Source organism: Octopus sinensis, linkage group LG11 (assembly GCF_006345805.1).
Source record: "Octopus sinensis linkage group LG11, ASM634580v1, whole genome shotgun sequence".
Lineage (NCBI taxonomy): Eukaryota > Metazoa > Mollusca > Cephalopoda > Octopoda > Octopodidae > Octopus > Octopus sinensis.
This window is the reverse complement of record NC_043007.1, coordinates 60,607,726-60,623,544: the sequence shown is the minus strand read 5'-3', so window position 1 is coordinate 60,623,544 and position 15,819 is coordinate 60,607,726. Positions and strand designations below refer to the sequence as shown.

Below are 15,819 nucleotides of genomic sequence, written 5' to 3'. Positions count from 1 at the left end.
CGGAGCATGGTGGCTTTATTTCTTGCGAGCTTACGCATGTCCTCAGCAGTCACGGCCCATGTTTCACTGTCATGTAGCATGGCTGTTCGTACACATGCATCATACAGTCTACCTTTTACATATGTATGTATGTATGTATATATATATATATATATATACACACATACATATATACATACATATACACATACATACATATACACATACATATATGTCAGGTCATCCCATAAGTTCTGTTCGATTTTACCTTTTTTTTTTTATAACTGAATGAAATTTAATATTTTAGAATGTCTAATGGAATTAAAAAATCATTTTTAAGCATTTGTGTACATTTAAACTAATTAAATATTATTTTACAGAATAATAGAATTAAAATTTCTTTGATTAAAACCCTTTCTAACATGGAAGTATCCAAAGAGCATTTGAGGCACACAATGCTTTATGAGTACAAAAAAGGAAACTCTGCAGCTGAAGCAACTCGAAACATACATTTAGTTTATGGAAAAGAATGCTTGAATGAAAGAACTTGCAGAAGATGGTTTGCAAAATTCAGAAGTGGAGATTTCAGCCTTGAAAATGAAGGACTATTATTTGGAACTGCTTAAAAAAGAAATTCCAAAAAACTATAGGATTACCGATAAAAGTGTACCCAGGAAAGCCAACCTTGAGGCTAAGAAAATTATGAGAGGTATAACTTACAGATGAAGACAGAAGCACTTGATCCTAAGCAACCTCGTTTTATTTTGAAAGATCATCAACAAAATTTTTTTAATAACCCATCCTTAGGACTTATCTGTCCTTCTAGCTCTGACATTGGTGTACTTAGTAAAAACATTCTAGATAAATATGTTCTTACCTTAGTTAAAAAATTAAAGCTTAGTTTATGGTCCAATTCATTCCAAGTCATCGACTGGTTTAGTTCTATTACTAATAAGAGAGGCACTAAGTTTATCCAGTTTGACATTTCTAGTTTCTATTCCTCCATCAACCCAATAGTACTTAACCCTTTCGTTACTATATTTCTGACCAAAATACACCCCTCATGAGTTTCAATTAAATTCTGAAATAATCATGAATCTAGGCTTGTTTCATTAAATAACTGTAACTTTTTTACTTAACATATTAATGTGATATTTGGAACATAATTAAAGAAAGGGTTCTTAATCAATTCTATTGCATAACTTTTGTCTCAAAGTGACTTTAATTACAGGTAAATTGAGCAAAAGGTAAAAATATTAAAATTTTGTTTAAACATCACCATAGAAAATGAATCATCAGCTAATATTCAAATGGGTATGCAACAAAATTTTGATAAAGAAGAATTGTGCACATCACTATATCATCAGTTGAATTTAATGCACAACAGGTGTACCATAAAGGTGGAATAAAGTGAAATACTGGAATCCACCGCAAGTTTGGCCGAACTAAAGAAATCGGTCAAAAAATAATATATGGCCCTGGTTATGGTATGGAAGTGATAAATTCCAGACCACATCGTTCCCTAGGCCATGCTGACTAACATTATTTTCCCTGTATAAAAACTAAATCCACACAGTACCCAGTATTCGCTTCACAAATTTTCCGAAATTTGAACCCCCATTTTGTGTTTGTTTACATTCTGCGTAAGTTTGTTTCTGCTTTGATCGCTTCAAACAATAACTTCCAGACCACATCATACCCTAAGCCATGCTGACTAACATTAGTTTCCCTGTATAAAAACTAAATCCACAACAGTACCCAGTATTTGCTTCACAAATTTTCCAATTCGGAATCAATGCTTGATAACATGAAACTCCTATCCATCTTCAAAGTTGAAGAAAAATCGATGCCGAAAAAAATGAGGAAAAAAATCTCCCAAAATTCAGGGAATTAAAATTACACTTCGATCGTTGTACAAAACTGTAGATTAACTGTTTACGAAGTATAATCACGTGTTTTCACGAATGTACTAAAGAGATTTGCTCTGATATTCTCATTTAAATATGAATAGGTAAATACGGGCGGCTTTGGGCGGTTTGCCTTCTAACAAGATACTTATCTACACACAACTGACCTAGAGATAGCAGGTGTGTTGTGAGTGGATTTGGTAAACAGAAACTGAACGAAACCCATTATGTATGTGTGTGAGTTCCCCATCACCATGTGATAACTGATATTGGTGTTTATGTCCCTGTGACATAAACAGTTCAGCAAAAGAAACTGACAGAATAAGTACCAAGCTTAAAAAAATAAGATCTGGGGTCGGTTTGTTCAACTAAAACCTTTCAAGGCAGTGCCCCAGCATGGTCACAGTCAAATGATTGTCTCAAATACTTATGACAGAGACATTTTTACTGAGCAAATAATGAAGGACATAAAAGAATAAAAGACGAAATAAAAATAATCAAATCTTAAGGAAGACTTACCCTTCCATTGAAGCCTGATGATGTAATTAATGTGTGAAGTGGTGTTGAGGGTGTTGAATAATTCACATTTATCCTCTGGAATGGTGAGAGGATGTCATTCAGGGAATTGGTATTTGGAGGCTTGTCAGTGGGCAGCTCTTCTACAAAAGAAGCTGAATATAAAAATATTTTTATATGTATGTGTATACATGCATGTATGTGTATATACAAACATGACAACCTAAGGAGGTGTCTTCTACCCTAGACTAGCTGAAACCTTGTGAATAGATATAGAGGCAAGGAACTGAAAGAAGCCTGTTGTGTGTATATGTGTGGGTGTGTTAGTGTGTACAAGTATGTATGTGTGTGAGTGTGCATATGTGTGAGTGCACGTTTGAGTGTGTCAATGTGCATATGTACCCTTATTTAGACAACACTTGATAGTTATAAATGAGCATCATCATCATACAAGTGAGGTTGCTTATTTCCAATCTTCCATGAAAACTGTGCTTAGCTATGGGAAAATATTACCTTGCCTAGAAACAGGCGAGGATTGGCAACAGATGGGGCATTCATTCATAGAAAATCTATCTCAACAAATTCTATCTGACCCATACAAGTATGGAAAAGTGGATTTTAAATGACGACTATAATATCACTAGCAGGACACACTGATTACAGAAATACCGTTATTTCCTGTACTGACTTTGTTATTATTAAGAGCACACATTGATATATAACAAAATTATAAAATAAATTGTAAACTAACCTGATGGAGATTTTTCAGAAGACTTATTCTCTTGAAAACTATTTTCAGAAGAATTCTCTAAATCATAGGCTTCCACTGGAAAATTTTAATTGGCCAATTAGCAAGAAATCATGACATAGTGATATAAATCTGTATCACCAATAATTAGTTTCTGTCTCAATTGAAAGTGATCTGATTTAAGTATGCATAACATGGGTCAAGAACACAAGGAATGCTTTTATCCTTATATATTCCATCCAAACATAAAATTACACATTTGATAGTACTGTAACCCTAGATCAAAACTGGTCAAGTTGATCTGTGAGCAAAAGCATTCCATAATCAATGTCTTTTAGTTAGGTGTAGTGTAATCTAAAATTATATCATCGAATGTGATGGCTTTAAGCAAATGCGATGTGATTTAAGAGAGAGTTGGATATTATTGCTAGTAGGCAAAGTGAGTGCACTGAAGCTTCCTAGTGTATGTAACTTATCAATTTCTATTACATGCAGTCTAGACACCAAATTTTGAACTACAATGAGTTTACAAGAAATAATACATTGTGAATGGCAGTGTTATTTCTATATAGCCTTATTATCTTCTTCTCAACATTTTTATACATGTTTAACCCAATAGCATTCAGATTTCTCTGTCAAATGTAATGTTTATTTATTCACATTAATTTTGAATTAATCACACATTACCTTGTAGCTTTGAGATTTTAGTGATGTGATTGTTTATTTTTAGAATAATATTGTAAGGTAAGTGTGATAGGCCAGAGCTGGCCAGTTTGAGGATAAAACAGAGCTGAATACTGAAGGGTTAAACAAGTGAACAGCATATCTACAACTCAATTGTAACACACTAAGAATACAGCTAAAGGTTAGTTATGAGGCTCTGAAAACTTTAACAATGTACAGATGGATCAGCTTATTTGGGAATTAAAGTTATTACAGTCCCAACAACAATATTATAGACAGAATATGCAGGAAACAGCAACTACAGGAAGTTTACATGAAATTCAATGTTCTATGTGTTGTACTAAGAAATGTGCATCTGTAATAAAGAAAATTAAAGAAGCTGATAGATATGTTGGAAATTAGATATTTACAAATCTTCGTTATTATTTCTTGTCATGTAGTCATGGAAATCCTTTCTGAGTTCCTGGCCATTCCATCAAAGTAGAAGAATGGACTAAGTCTAGATTAAGAATTGTTATGATGGAAGATACTGTACAAACTATAGAACTTGAGCTAAAAATGTGAAAGGTATAATTACTTACAAGATTTATTTATTAGGATATTATCTAAATGAAGATCAGATGAAACAACATGAAGATCAGATGAAACAACATTCAAAATTTCTTTCAAGATGCCCATTATCTCTAACTGTGACCGCTCATTCAATGAGAGAGCTGCATTCATGAAGACTTCCCGGGTTTCCCCTTCCACCCCAACTGCCAATATAAGTACAGCAATCTAAAAGAAACCAATTAGAGAATACAATCAACTTTGATTTAACAGCATTCAATAAATAAATAGACAGAGAGATAGAAAGATAGAAAAAAAAAACAAAGAAAAGTGGGATGAATACCTCAAAATCTATTGGTGAAAACCGAAATCATCATTGTCAAATTGAAAGTAAACAAAATATAATATAAAAGCATTTTAACACTTTTCCATTGCTTTTGTTACAATTAATTTTGAAAATGAAGAAGACTTAAGTAAAATAACTTTGTCATCATTATTAAGATAGTGTTTGGAATGTAAATTAGCATGAAATTTTGATGGAAGATTTGAATTTAGATCACATCAGAACAGGAAGTTTGTATTGTAGAACCAAAGGCAGTCTCAGGCAGATCGGTATCAACAGGGTTAAGGTCATTTCTTTTTTTTCTGGTTAAGACAAGGGTTAGCTTTGTAGGCCCTGCGACAGTTTCCTTCATTTTGCCCTTCCCACTATATCATCTTCCACCAACATCAGACCTTTTCTTCCACATTCATTTCAATTATTCCTCACACCCAGCCACATTCATCCTTTCTTGGCTCATGGGGAGTAAATGTTCATCATTGGATAAAAATCAATATTTACAGTATGATATGGTTTCATTTATTGGGAACTGATTCAAATTCAAAACAAATCATACCAATATGAGACAATAATTAAGAAACAAAAAGGAATCCAGCATGGTGAATATACAAACATATTGAATGTTGATGGCAAAAAACCCATAATGGAGAGGAATTGAGAAGGGACATTATTTGAATAAACTACAAAGACAATTCCTGAGGATAAAAAATTATCAGTTGGAATGTTCTTGTTAAGCAAATAAAATAATACATTAAAGTTGTCATTTTAAATCACACATTTGGACAAAAAACATACATACACACAATACGAACAAAAATGACATCTGTACACAACCTACCTTGGCAAGATCCAGTTCATTATCTCTGTCCAAATTGACTTGTTCAATAAGACTATGATGATAGTTATCTAGGAAAAAGATTTATAATTTCTTAGTTATGCTAGCAAGAGTTAAAATGTAAAGGAAGAATTAAAAGATTACCATTTAACATTATTAACTAAAGGCATTCAAACCTTTTAACATTCAGATTACTTTGTCAACTGTAATGCTTATTTATTCACATTATTTTGAATAAATCATGCATTATCTTGTAGCTTTGAAATTTTGATGATGTGATTGTTCATTGTAGAATTACATTGTAGGATAGGTGTAAGAGGCTAAATCTGGCCAGTTTGAACATAAAATATTTGGCCTGATATGGCTGGTTTAAATGCTAAATCTCATTATGTTCATTTTTACCACTTTTTCTTCAGTTTCTTCACTGATGTGCATACAAAGAAAACAAACTAGAACAACAATGAAGTAATAATATCATAAAACATACCCTCAATAAACTTTTGTATAATTTCAAAACGTTCTTTCTTTGTGTTCGCATCATAAGAATGGTCTTTTCTATATATATAAAAAAAAGAAAGAAATAAGAACAAGTATGGATTATATTTTAGAATAAAGCACTGTTAGCTTATCTTTATTTTCATCAACTTTGAAATCTTCTGAAAGCAATAACTGACTGAAAGAAAAAATATATGTTTAATGTACTATGGTTGAACCAGAATTACCTATTATATATACAACCTGTCAGAAGCGTTAGCATGCTTTACGAAATACTTAGCAGTATTTTGCCCATCGCTACGTTCTGAGTTCAAATTCTGCTGAGGTCAACATTGCTTTTCATCCTTTTAGAGTCAACAAATTAAATACCAGTTGCGTACTGGGGTCATTCTAATCGACTGGCCTCCTCCCACCAAATTTCAGGCCTTGTGCCTTTAGTAGAAAGGATTATATATACAACATGTAATAAGAACCAGAGCCTTCTAAAGCCTTCTCCAGTTCTGCATGGTGAGTTGAACTTAGTGCTACAAGTCAATAATACTATAACTTTTAAATACAACAATGACTTAGTGGCAACTTGTTCCTCCTCTGTAATATCTAATTACAGACAGGCACGCTAGACTGCTTAAGAACAAAGTGCTTCAAGTATTTCTGTGCAAGGTACATAACTCTGCCTCAGTTTGTTTGCCTGACAAGTACCACTCTTGTTTCATGGCTAAGTAATTAGTAATAATGAAGCAGTTAAATTTAACATAAGGAAAAATATTAAAAAATACAATTTATTATAAATATTTTTTTTTGTATGATGATAGATCTGTTTATATAAATAAACAAATGAAAAACTATATTAATAAAAAGTACTTACATCTTGTTCAATAAAGCAACAAACTGCTCCCCTTCTCTCAAATCATAGAGTGATTCTATGACAAGGTGAGGGTTTAATTTGTTCAGCTGGAAAGGAAGAGTGAAAGTTAATTTCTAAAGATGTACATGAGATTAAATTCTTTTAATAATATTGAGGTCGAGGTGGTGAAGCACGACCTTCGAACTTTAGGTCTCACCAAGGAAATGACCAGAGACCGAGACCTTTGGAAGTATGCTGTGCGTGAGAAAACCCGGCAAGACCAGTGAGAACAGTCAAAATCAAACCAAATCAATTCATATATCAGAAAGCAGAACCAAATTGAGGTCGATCAACATCAGTGGGAATTGCAGCTGTGGTTAAGTGAACCATCCGATCGTGATCGTTGCCGGCGCCGCCCCGTCTAGCCTCCGTGTCGGTGGCACGTAAAAGCACCATCCGTTCGTGTCCGTTGCCAGCCTCGCCTGGCCCCCGTGCAGGTGACACGTAAAAGCACCATCCATTTGTGGGCATTTGCCAGCTCTGTCTGGCCCCCGTGTCGGTGGCACGTAAAAGCACCATCCGTTCGTGTCCATTTGCCAGCTCTGTCTGGCCCCCCGTGTCGGTGGCACGTAAAAGCACCATCCGTTTGTGTCCGATGCCAGCCTCACCTGGCCTCCGTGCCGGTGACACGTAAAAGCACCATCCGTTTCGTGGCCGTTTGCCAACTCTGTCTGGCCCCCGTGTTGGTGGCATGTAAAAGCACCATCTGTTCGTGTCCGTTGCCAGCCTCGCCTGGCCCCCGTGCGGCACCTGTCTGGCACCTGTGCGGGTGGCACGTAAAAAGTACCCACTACACTCACGGAGTGGTTGGCGTTAGGAAGGGCATCCAGCCGTAGAAACACTGCCAGATCTGACTGGGCCTGATGAAGCCTTCCAGCTTCACAGACCCCAGTTGAACTGTCCAACCCATGCTAGCATGGAAAACGGACGCTAAATGATGATGATGATGATGATGAATATATCTAAACTCTGCAATACCTCAAAATCGTGTAAGACAAATGACAGTATAATTTAGAGATTTAATATCCAATCCAAGGAGATCTCCTAGTAAGCTAGTGTCATTTAAGGAGACATATTCATCATCATCATCATTTCACTGGGTTGGCATGCTGGAAAGCTGCAGTCTATATTTGGCATGGTTTTCTATGGTTGGATGCCCTTCCTAATGCCAACCACTCCAAGAGTGTAATGGGTGCTTTTACATGCCACCAGTACAGTGCCATTTGTGTGACACCAGGGTGCTTTTACATGCCACCAGCACGAGTGCCAATTTACATGACACCGGGGTGGTTTTACATGCCACCAGCATGTGTGCCAATTTGTGCGACACCGGTATTTGCCTTGACTGATTTTGCTTGGCTTGAAGGGTTTTCTCATGCACAATGCAATGCCAAAGGTCTCTGTCACTGCCTCCATAAGACCCAACACTCGAAAGGAACTCAGCCACTTTGCCTCCGTGAGGCCCACCGCTTGAAAGGAACTCAGCCACTTTGCCTCTGTGAAACCTACCACTTGAAAGGAACCCGACCACTTTGCCTCCATGAGGCCCAACGCTTGGAAGGTGTTCTTTACATGCTACCAGCACGGGTACATTTGGCTTGACGGGTCCTCTCAAGTACAGCACCTTACCAAAAGTCTTGGTCATTAGTCATTGCCTCTGTGAAGCTCAAAGTTTGAAGATAGTGCTTCACCACCTCGTTCCAGGTCTTCCTGGGTCTACCTCTACCACAGGTTCCCTCCATAGAGATAGACACTTCTTTACACAGCTGACCTCGTCCATACGCATCACATGACCAGTCATCTCTCTTGCACATCACATCTGATGCCTCTTATGTCTAACTTTTCTCTCAAGATGCTTATGCTATGTCAAACATGCACACTGACTTTGCACATCCAGCAAAGCATACCAGCTTCATTTCTTTCAAGCCTACGCATGTCCTTGGTTGTCAGCCCATGTTTCACTGCCAAGCAGTATAGCTGATTGTACACAGACATCAAATAATTTGTCTTTCACTCTGAAAGAGAGGCCCTTTGTTGCCAGCAGGTTTAGGAGCTCTCTGAAATTTGCCCAGCCTAATCTTATTCTTACAGCTACACTCTTAGAGCATCTACTTCCACTACTAACTTGGTCACCTAGATAACGGAAGCTATCTACTACCTCTAGTTTGCCCTGCTGGCAGTTGATGGAGTCAATTTTCTGCACATTTTCAGCATTTATTGTACCTGTGCATCTTCCACATACAAAAGCTAGTTTCCCCTCTTAACCTTCCTCTGATTTTGCTGCACCTTTTATGTGTCCAAAGCTTACACTGGGTGCATCTTATGGAGTTTCTACCTACACCTTTTCTACATATTGAGCAGGGCCATTTACCTGAAGCACTTTGAAGAATTTTTAGTCGAATGTATCGCCTCAATACTTATTTTTATAAAGCCCAGAACTTATTCTATCAATCTATTTTTCTGAACCATTAAGTTACAGGGATGTAAATACACCAAGCAGTAGTGGTAGTGATAAAAAGACACACACACACACACACACACACATATATATATATATATATATATATATATATATATATATATATATATAGAGTCAAGTACGTCAACACCAACATGAAAATAAAAATCAAATGGAAATTAGAGTTAAGATACCTGTACCGGTGGCACGTAAAAAGCACCATCCGAATGTGGCTGATGCCAGCGCCACCTGACTGGCATCCGTGTTGGTGACACATAAAAATCACCAACCAATTGTAGCTGTTTGCCAGCCTCCTCTAGCCCCTGTGCCAGTGGCATGTAAAAAGCACCCACTACACTCATGAAGTGGTTGGCGTTAGGAAGGGCATCCAGCTGTAGAAACACTGCCAGATCAGACTGGAGCCTGGCGCAGCCTCCTGGCTTCCCAGAACCCAGTCGGACCATCCAACCCATGCTGGCATGGAAAACGGACGTTAAACGATGATGATGATGATGATATATACACACACACACACACATGACAGGCCTCCTTTAGTTTCTGTCAACCAAATCCACTCAAAAGGATTTCATTGGCCTGAAGCTATAGTAGAAGGCACTCACTCAAGGTGTCACACATGGATAGTCTGACAGGAGCTGGCTAGGCAGAAATCTGCACCAGGCTTCAGTGTTTGTTTTGGCATAGTTTTTAGGGCTAGATACCAAAACAGATATGTAATTGTAAAAAAAAAACTAGCTTTGCAAGAATGTCTATAACATATCATGAGCATAAAAATGGTATGCTTAATTTAAATAGCTATTTGTGAAAAGATCCCTTTGTCAGAAAAGAAATGAGGTGAATACTTCTCTGATGAATTGTAAACAAACTGTGAAATCCATTGGAACACATGCCTACATTTTGATGTGTATGAAAAGAATAACAGCTTAAAAACTGCAGTTTAAATACTTTAATTGTATCTTAGGTTTTCTAAACCATGCAATGTTGTGTGTAAATATTAATTATTTAGTATGAAAATTAAATCCTTACAACTAAGTTATAATTTGTGTTTAATTTAAAAAAGCTATTTGTGATAAGACCTCTTTGTGAGCAGAGGAATAAGCTGTCAACAAACCATGAAACATGTCAAGACAATCTCCATGTTTTTGTGTATGAAGAGAAAGTCAAGTTGCATCTATTTAATGTTCACTGACTGTGAACTGCACAGCACCTTGGGTAAAAGCTTTCCACCATAGCCCCAGGCTGACCAAAGCCTTGTGAGTGGATTTGCTAGGTGGAGACTGAAAGAAGCTTAGCATGTGTGTGTATGTCATGTCTCCTTGTCTTGACAGCTTGTGCTAACTATAAACAAGCACCATTGTCATGTAAGCAGGGTTGTTCATTTCCAGGTATTCATGTAAAACATGTATGGCCATGATTGTCCAGCTTGTTAGATTTACAACTGGTTTGGTTTCTTCACAGTTGAGAAGTTAACAGAAGAGGCATCCTGCTATAAAATAACTCATCCAACAAAACCGATCTGCCCTGCAAGCTGCAGCACCTCACTAGTGCTGGTGGCACAAAAAGATAAAAAAAAAAAAAAACATCCAGTATATGCTGTAAAGTGGTTGGTGTTAGGAAGGGCATCCAGCCATATAAACCATGCCAAAACAAACACTGGAGCAGGATGCAGTCCTTGGACTATTGGAACTTGTCAACCCATGCCAACATGGAATCATCATCATCATCATCATTTAACGTCCGCTTTCCATGCTAGCATGGGTTATGGACATTAACTGATGATGATAACATGAGTATAGCATTTTAACTGCTATGGCATCTTTTCAATAACAGATATTAAAATAAGCATAATCATAAAGTCTACTCACCCACTGGATTAATGTATCTTTCTTGCTAAGATCCATTATGTATTCTACAGAAATAAACAAAATTCACAAGGAAATTTATCATTTTGATATAAACACATTTAGTGATCACATTTAAATAGGGTCATAAAGTTCATACATTCAAGTAAAGAAAACATTATTTTTTGCCAAAGTTCTCAATAGAAAGCAGCTGCGAGTAAATAGAAGGGATGGTCTCTTATGGATCTGACTTGATGTAAAACCTTTAAGGTGGTTGTTAATGGGAGTGAAAAACATGTAATAACAGAGTTTAACGTGAGGATGAAGTTTAATGAAGGCATGTGGTGTTTTAGTCAAAGGTCACCAAATGTAAAGACAGTCACCAGTTATATAGACAAAATTTAATGCAATAATGTACAGGAGAAATGTAACAGGCTAAAAATGTCAGCAAATCATCAAACAGAATGAAGTTTTATGATACAGTTATAATGATGGAGTTTAATGTGAAGATGTATCAGAGAAAAGAACAAAGAACAATATTTGCTTGATTATTTATATGATCATTTATTAAGTTGATTATAATATTTATCACCATCATCATCATTTAACGTCCACTTTCTATGCTGGCATGGATGGTTTGACTGAGGACTGGTGAGCCAGAAGGCTGCACCAGGCTCCAATCTGATCTGGCAAAGTTTCTACAGCTGGATGCCCTTGCTAATGCCAACCACTCCAAGAGTATAGTGGGTGCTTTTATATGCCACCAGCATGAGTTGTTACAATAAATATGATATATACAACTTTGAGTTTGTGTGTACACAGTTTGTTTGTCAATAGAGTAATATATTTATCTCTGGTTCTTTGGTTCATTGTGTATGTTAGTAGTTTAGTTTCATCTCTGTGACTGCTAGGGAGAAAGAGTAAAATAATCAAAGCAAAATGATACAGTAAGATTCTGTAGCTGTTTGTAAGAGAGATATTTAACCCTTTAGCGTTCAGATTAATATGTCAACAGTAATCCTTATTCATTCACATTTTAAAAAATTAATCTGGTATTATCTTGTAACTTCAAAATTTGAAAAATGCAATTGTTTATTTTTAGAATGACATTGCAGGGTAGGTGTGAGATGCTGGTTCTGGCCAGTTTGAGCATAAAATGGTTGGAATATTTGGGCCAGATACAGCCAGTTTAAACACTAAATGGTTAATGTATTGTAAGAAGTGGTTGTTTACAAGTGATTCAATCATATTAGATGTGCTGAATGGGAGATTTGTCATGGCAAGACATAGCACAGTAGATCAGTAGAATCATTACAGTGTTGGACAAAACTCCTTGCAGTATTTGGGAGTGAGAGGACCTGGATGCTTAAAGCTGTAAACCTAGTAGGGAAGATAGGAAAGGAGAAATGGGTAAAATAAGTAGATTAACGTGTAGTTTGGTAGTGATGAATATGAAGGTAGTTGAGTCAACTAGTTCAAAGGCAATCGTGGTAACAATGGAAGAGAGTGGGGGTGTAGTCAGGGCCAGATTTATGTATGGGCTAATATTGACCATGGCCCAAGGACCCCCATGCATGCGGTGAGTTGAGGCCTTTAACTCAAAGAAGCCTAAAGCTTTATTTTAAAAATTCGACGATCTTTCGTCTCTAGTAGACCTTTCCGTCGATTTCCGTAAAAAAATATTTTTTTTTTTACATATGGGCTTGCGGGAACTTTTGAAGTAATATACATACATATACACATACACCGAGTAGTGTGTGAAAGAAAGAGATAACTGAAATTTTTTACTCGGTGTATGTGTATATGTATGCATATTACTTCAAATGTTCCCGCAAGCCCATATGTAAAAAAAAAATATTTTTTTACGGAAATCGACGGAAAGGTCTACTAGAGACGAAAGATCGCCAAAAATTCAGATAATATATTTACAGCAATCGAATAATTTGTAATTTTTTTCACTTGTTTAAAAAATTTATTTTAATCCGGTAAAGTTCTTTTAAAATTATTGAGCCTTCTTTTGATTTATTGGTCCCTTTTAGATTTAAAAAAAAAGGGACATTGAATTTAAGTGAATACTTCTGAACCTACTGAAACCCATTTATGTAATAGCAGTTCTGTGACAATTGAGACTGAATCCGAGTGAATGCCAAATCCGGCCCTTAGTGTAGTTACCTTCAGGCTGGAGGTCTAGCTTTTTGATATTATGAAAAGCAATTGCAAGACTGATTAGGACTGACATAGGATGGTGGGTATACCTACACAAAGCGGGCACTAGTTACATAGAGCACCCGATGCATTTACGTAACGATGTGTTTACAATATACAGCCGTAAGGGTTACGTAGATGCGTCGGGACCTCTATTTAAGTAGAACCGTTAAGGGATCTCTGTATTTAAGAAGTACCCACGAGCGCGCCCCTTCCAACTTTGTTTCCTCATAACGTTCAGAAAATGGATACTCTTAAATGAAATTTTCTGCAAATACGCTTTAGATGGTGTAGATTGCGATCGGAATTTATAATGAAAAAATTTTCCCGGGGGTTGAGAATCTATACCATCTGAAGCGTATTTGAAAACTTTCATTTAAAAATATCCATTTTTCTGAAAGTTACGAAGAAATAAAATCGAGAGAACACACTTGCGTAGGTGTGCCAGACGGTGCACCTGCAGAAAATTCAATATGGAATGCTCACTGCATAATCTAGATCGAATTTAAATTGATTTGAATTATGTCGATTTGTTTTTCTATCAGTAAATTCATGTTTTATGTTGTATGAAAGAAAATTTTCGGAATTCTTAAAGCCCGCACATTTAATTTTCGTATCGCATAGAAAAAGTTTTTGTAGAATAGCAAAAGTGTGAAAAAAGAATACAAAGAAACCAGCAAAGAGACGAAAAGAATGGCTATGGAGGGGATTTCGAAGAAAGTTTTGTTACTTTTTACTGTTTCACTCATCTCACGGAAAAGTGCACAGAACTATAGAGGTGGAGGTCAAATAGGTAGAAAAAAAATTAAATTAAATTTTTTAGGACAAAAATTCTTTCGTAGGCTTTAAAAGAAATTGAAATTCACTAAAAGTTAACGACGACAAAAATAAAGTTATTATTTTAGTAAAACTCGTTTACTTTTTAATTGAAGATGTTTAGATCTTTCAAACAACCCTGAATATGAACAATTCAAAATATCGTTTACAACAAAACAAAATAACTTGTCAGTTAGATTTGAATAGAATTATATAATTACCTGAGGCAACACCATACAATTTAAAATAAAAATGTTAACTGTTTCCTTCTTTTCACGGACAAACGTTGAATGAAATAAATTCCATTAAATGAAATGTAAATAAAACAATCAGAGAACCATAGCAGATCTGGATGCCTTTCAGACGTTTATTTTGTAAATTTTGGAAATTGAATTTGCCGGTTAAAAGCCTCGTTTTCGTTTTCGTGTATTTATTTTCTCATTCGTTGCATCCTGGGATTTATATTTACATACTAGCGGTTGGTTTGAATAGGCTTTAGTCGAGTTATATCCCGTGTGAACTGACACAGCGTAAACCCCCCACCTCCCCCCGATACCTTAATCCTTGTTACTATAGGCGCGCCAGGCCAGCAAATTTGAGGGAAGGGGCAAATTGTTTACATCAACACGAATGCTCAACTGGTACTTATTTCATCGATCCAGGAGGAATTTGAGCTCAAAATGTAAACACGGACGAAATGCCGCTAAACATTTTGCCAACCCACCGCCTTATAGTATCCTAATAATTATTGTCTCAAATTTAGGCACAAGGCAATTTTAGGGCTTCAGTAAATTAAATCGAGTCCAGGACTTGACAGGTGCTTTATCGGTTGTCAAGCAATGCTAGGGGGACAAACACAGACACACAAACATACACACACACACACACACACACACACACACACACACACACACAAACACACACATATATATATATATATATATATATATATATATATATATATACATATATACGACAGGCTTCTTTCAGTTTCCGTCTACCAAATCCACTCACAAGGCATTGGTCGGCCCGGAGCTATAGCAGAAGACACTTGCCCAAGATGCCACGCAGTGGGACTGAACCCGGAACCATGTGGTTGGTAAGCAAGCTACTTACCACACAGCCACTCCTGCGCCTATATATTGATTTTTTTTTTTAACGGAATCCACGATTTTGGTTATGGAGGATCTGATTCTGAAAAAAAAATTTCAAAATTTTGACCCCACCCCCTCATCCCCCTTCCCTCAGTTTTTTCGGAAATTTTTTTTGCGAAATGCGTAGTAAAATACGAAGATTACAATTCTGAAAAAAAATTGTGGCAAGACTTCTTTTTGTACCCCCCTCACAAACCCCCGTTTTCGGCTACGGAGAATACGATTCTGCAAAAAAAAAAAAAATAAATAAATTGGCAAAAATCGGCATTTTTAATGAACCCCCCCCCCCAACTAAATTCCACATTTTCAACTTTTTTCCCCATTTTTTTTTTTCAAAATGTGGAAAAATACCGAGATTATGATTCCAAAA

General features: G+C 36.3%; 1 protein-coding gene across 3 annotated transcripts in view; it reads right to left on the bottom strand.

Moving 5' to 3' along the window:
• LOC115217129 (COP1-interactive protein 1) overlaps window positions 1-14,701 on the bottom strand; it is a 59,362-nt gene extending 44,661 nt beyond the window's left edge. For 2 of the 3 annotated variants that reach the window (XM_036507547.1, XM_029786736.2), the window contains exons 1-8: window positions 14,517-14,701; window positions 11,299-11,342; window positions 6,919-7,004; window positions 6,046-6,113; window positions 5,562-5,629; window positions 4,416-4,611; window positions 3,154-3,228; window positions 2,406-2,557 (exon numbers count right to left, since the gene is read on the bottom strand). In XM_036507547.1, the coding sequence (XP_036363440.1) occupies window positions 2,406-2,557; window positions 3,154-3,228; window positions 4,416-4,611; window positions 5,562-5,629; window positions 6,046-6,113; window positions 6,919-7,004; window positions 11,299-11,334 (681 nt within the window). In that variant the 5' untranslated portion in view covers window positions 11,335-11,342; window positions 14,517-14,701. The remainder of the gene's footprint in view (window positions 1-2,405; window positions 2,558-3,153; window positions 3,229-4,415; window positions 4,612-5,561; window positions 5,630-6,045; window positions 6,114-6,918; window positions 7,005-11,298; window positions 11,343-14,516) is intronic. The other variant, XM_036507548.1, reaches the window with a different exon arrangement.
• Window positions 14,702-15,819: the final 1,118 nt, after the last annotated feature.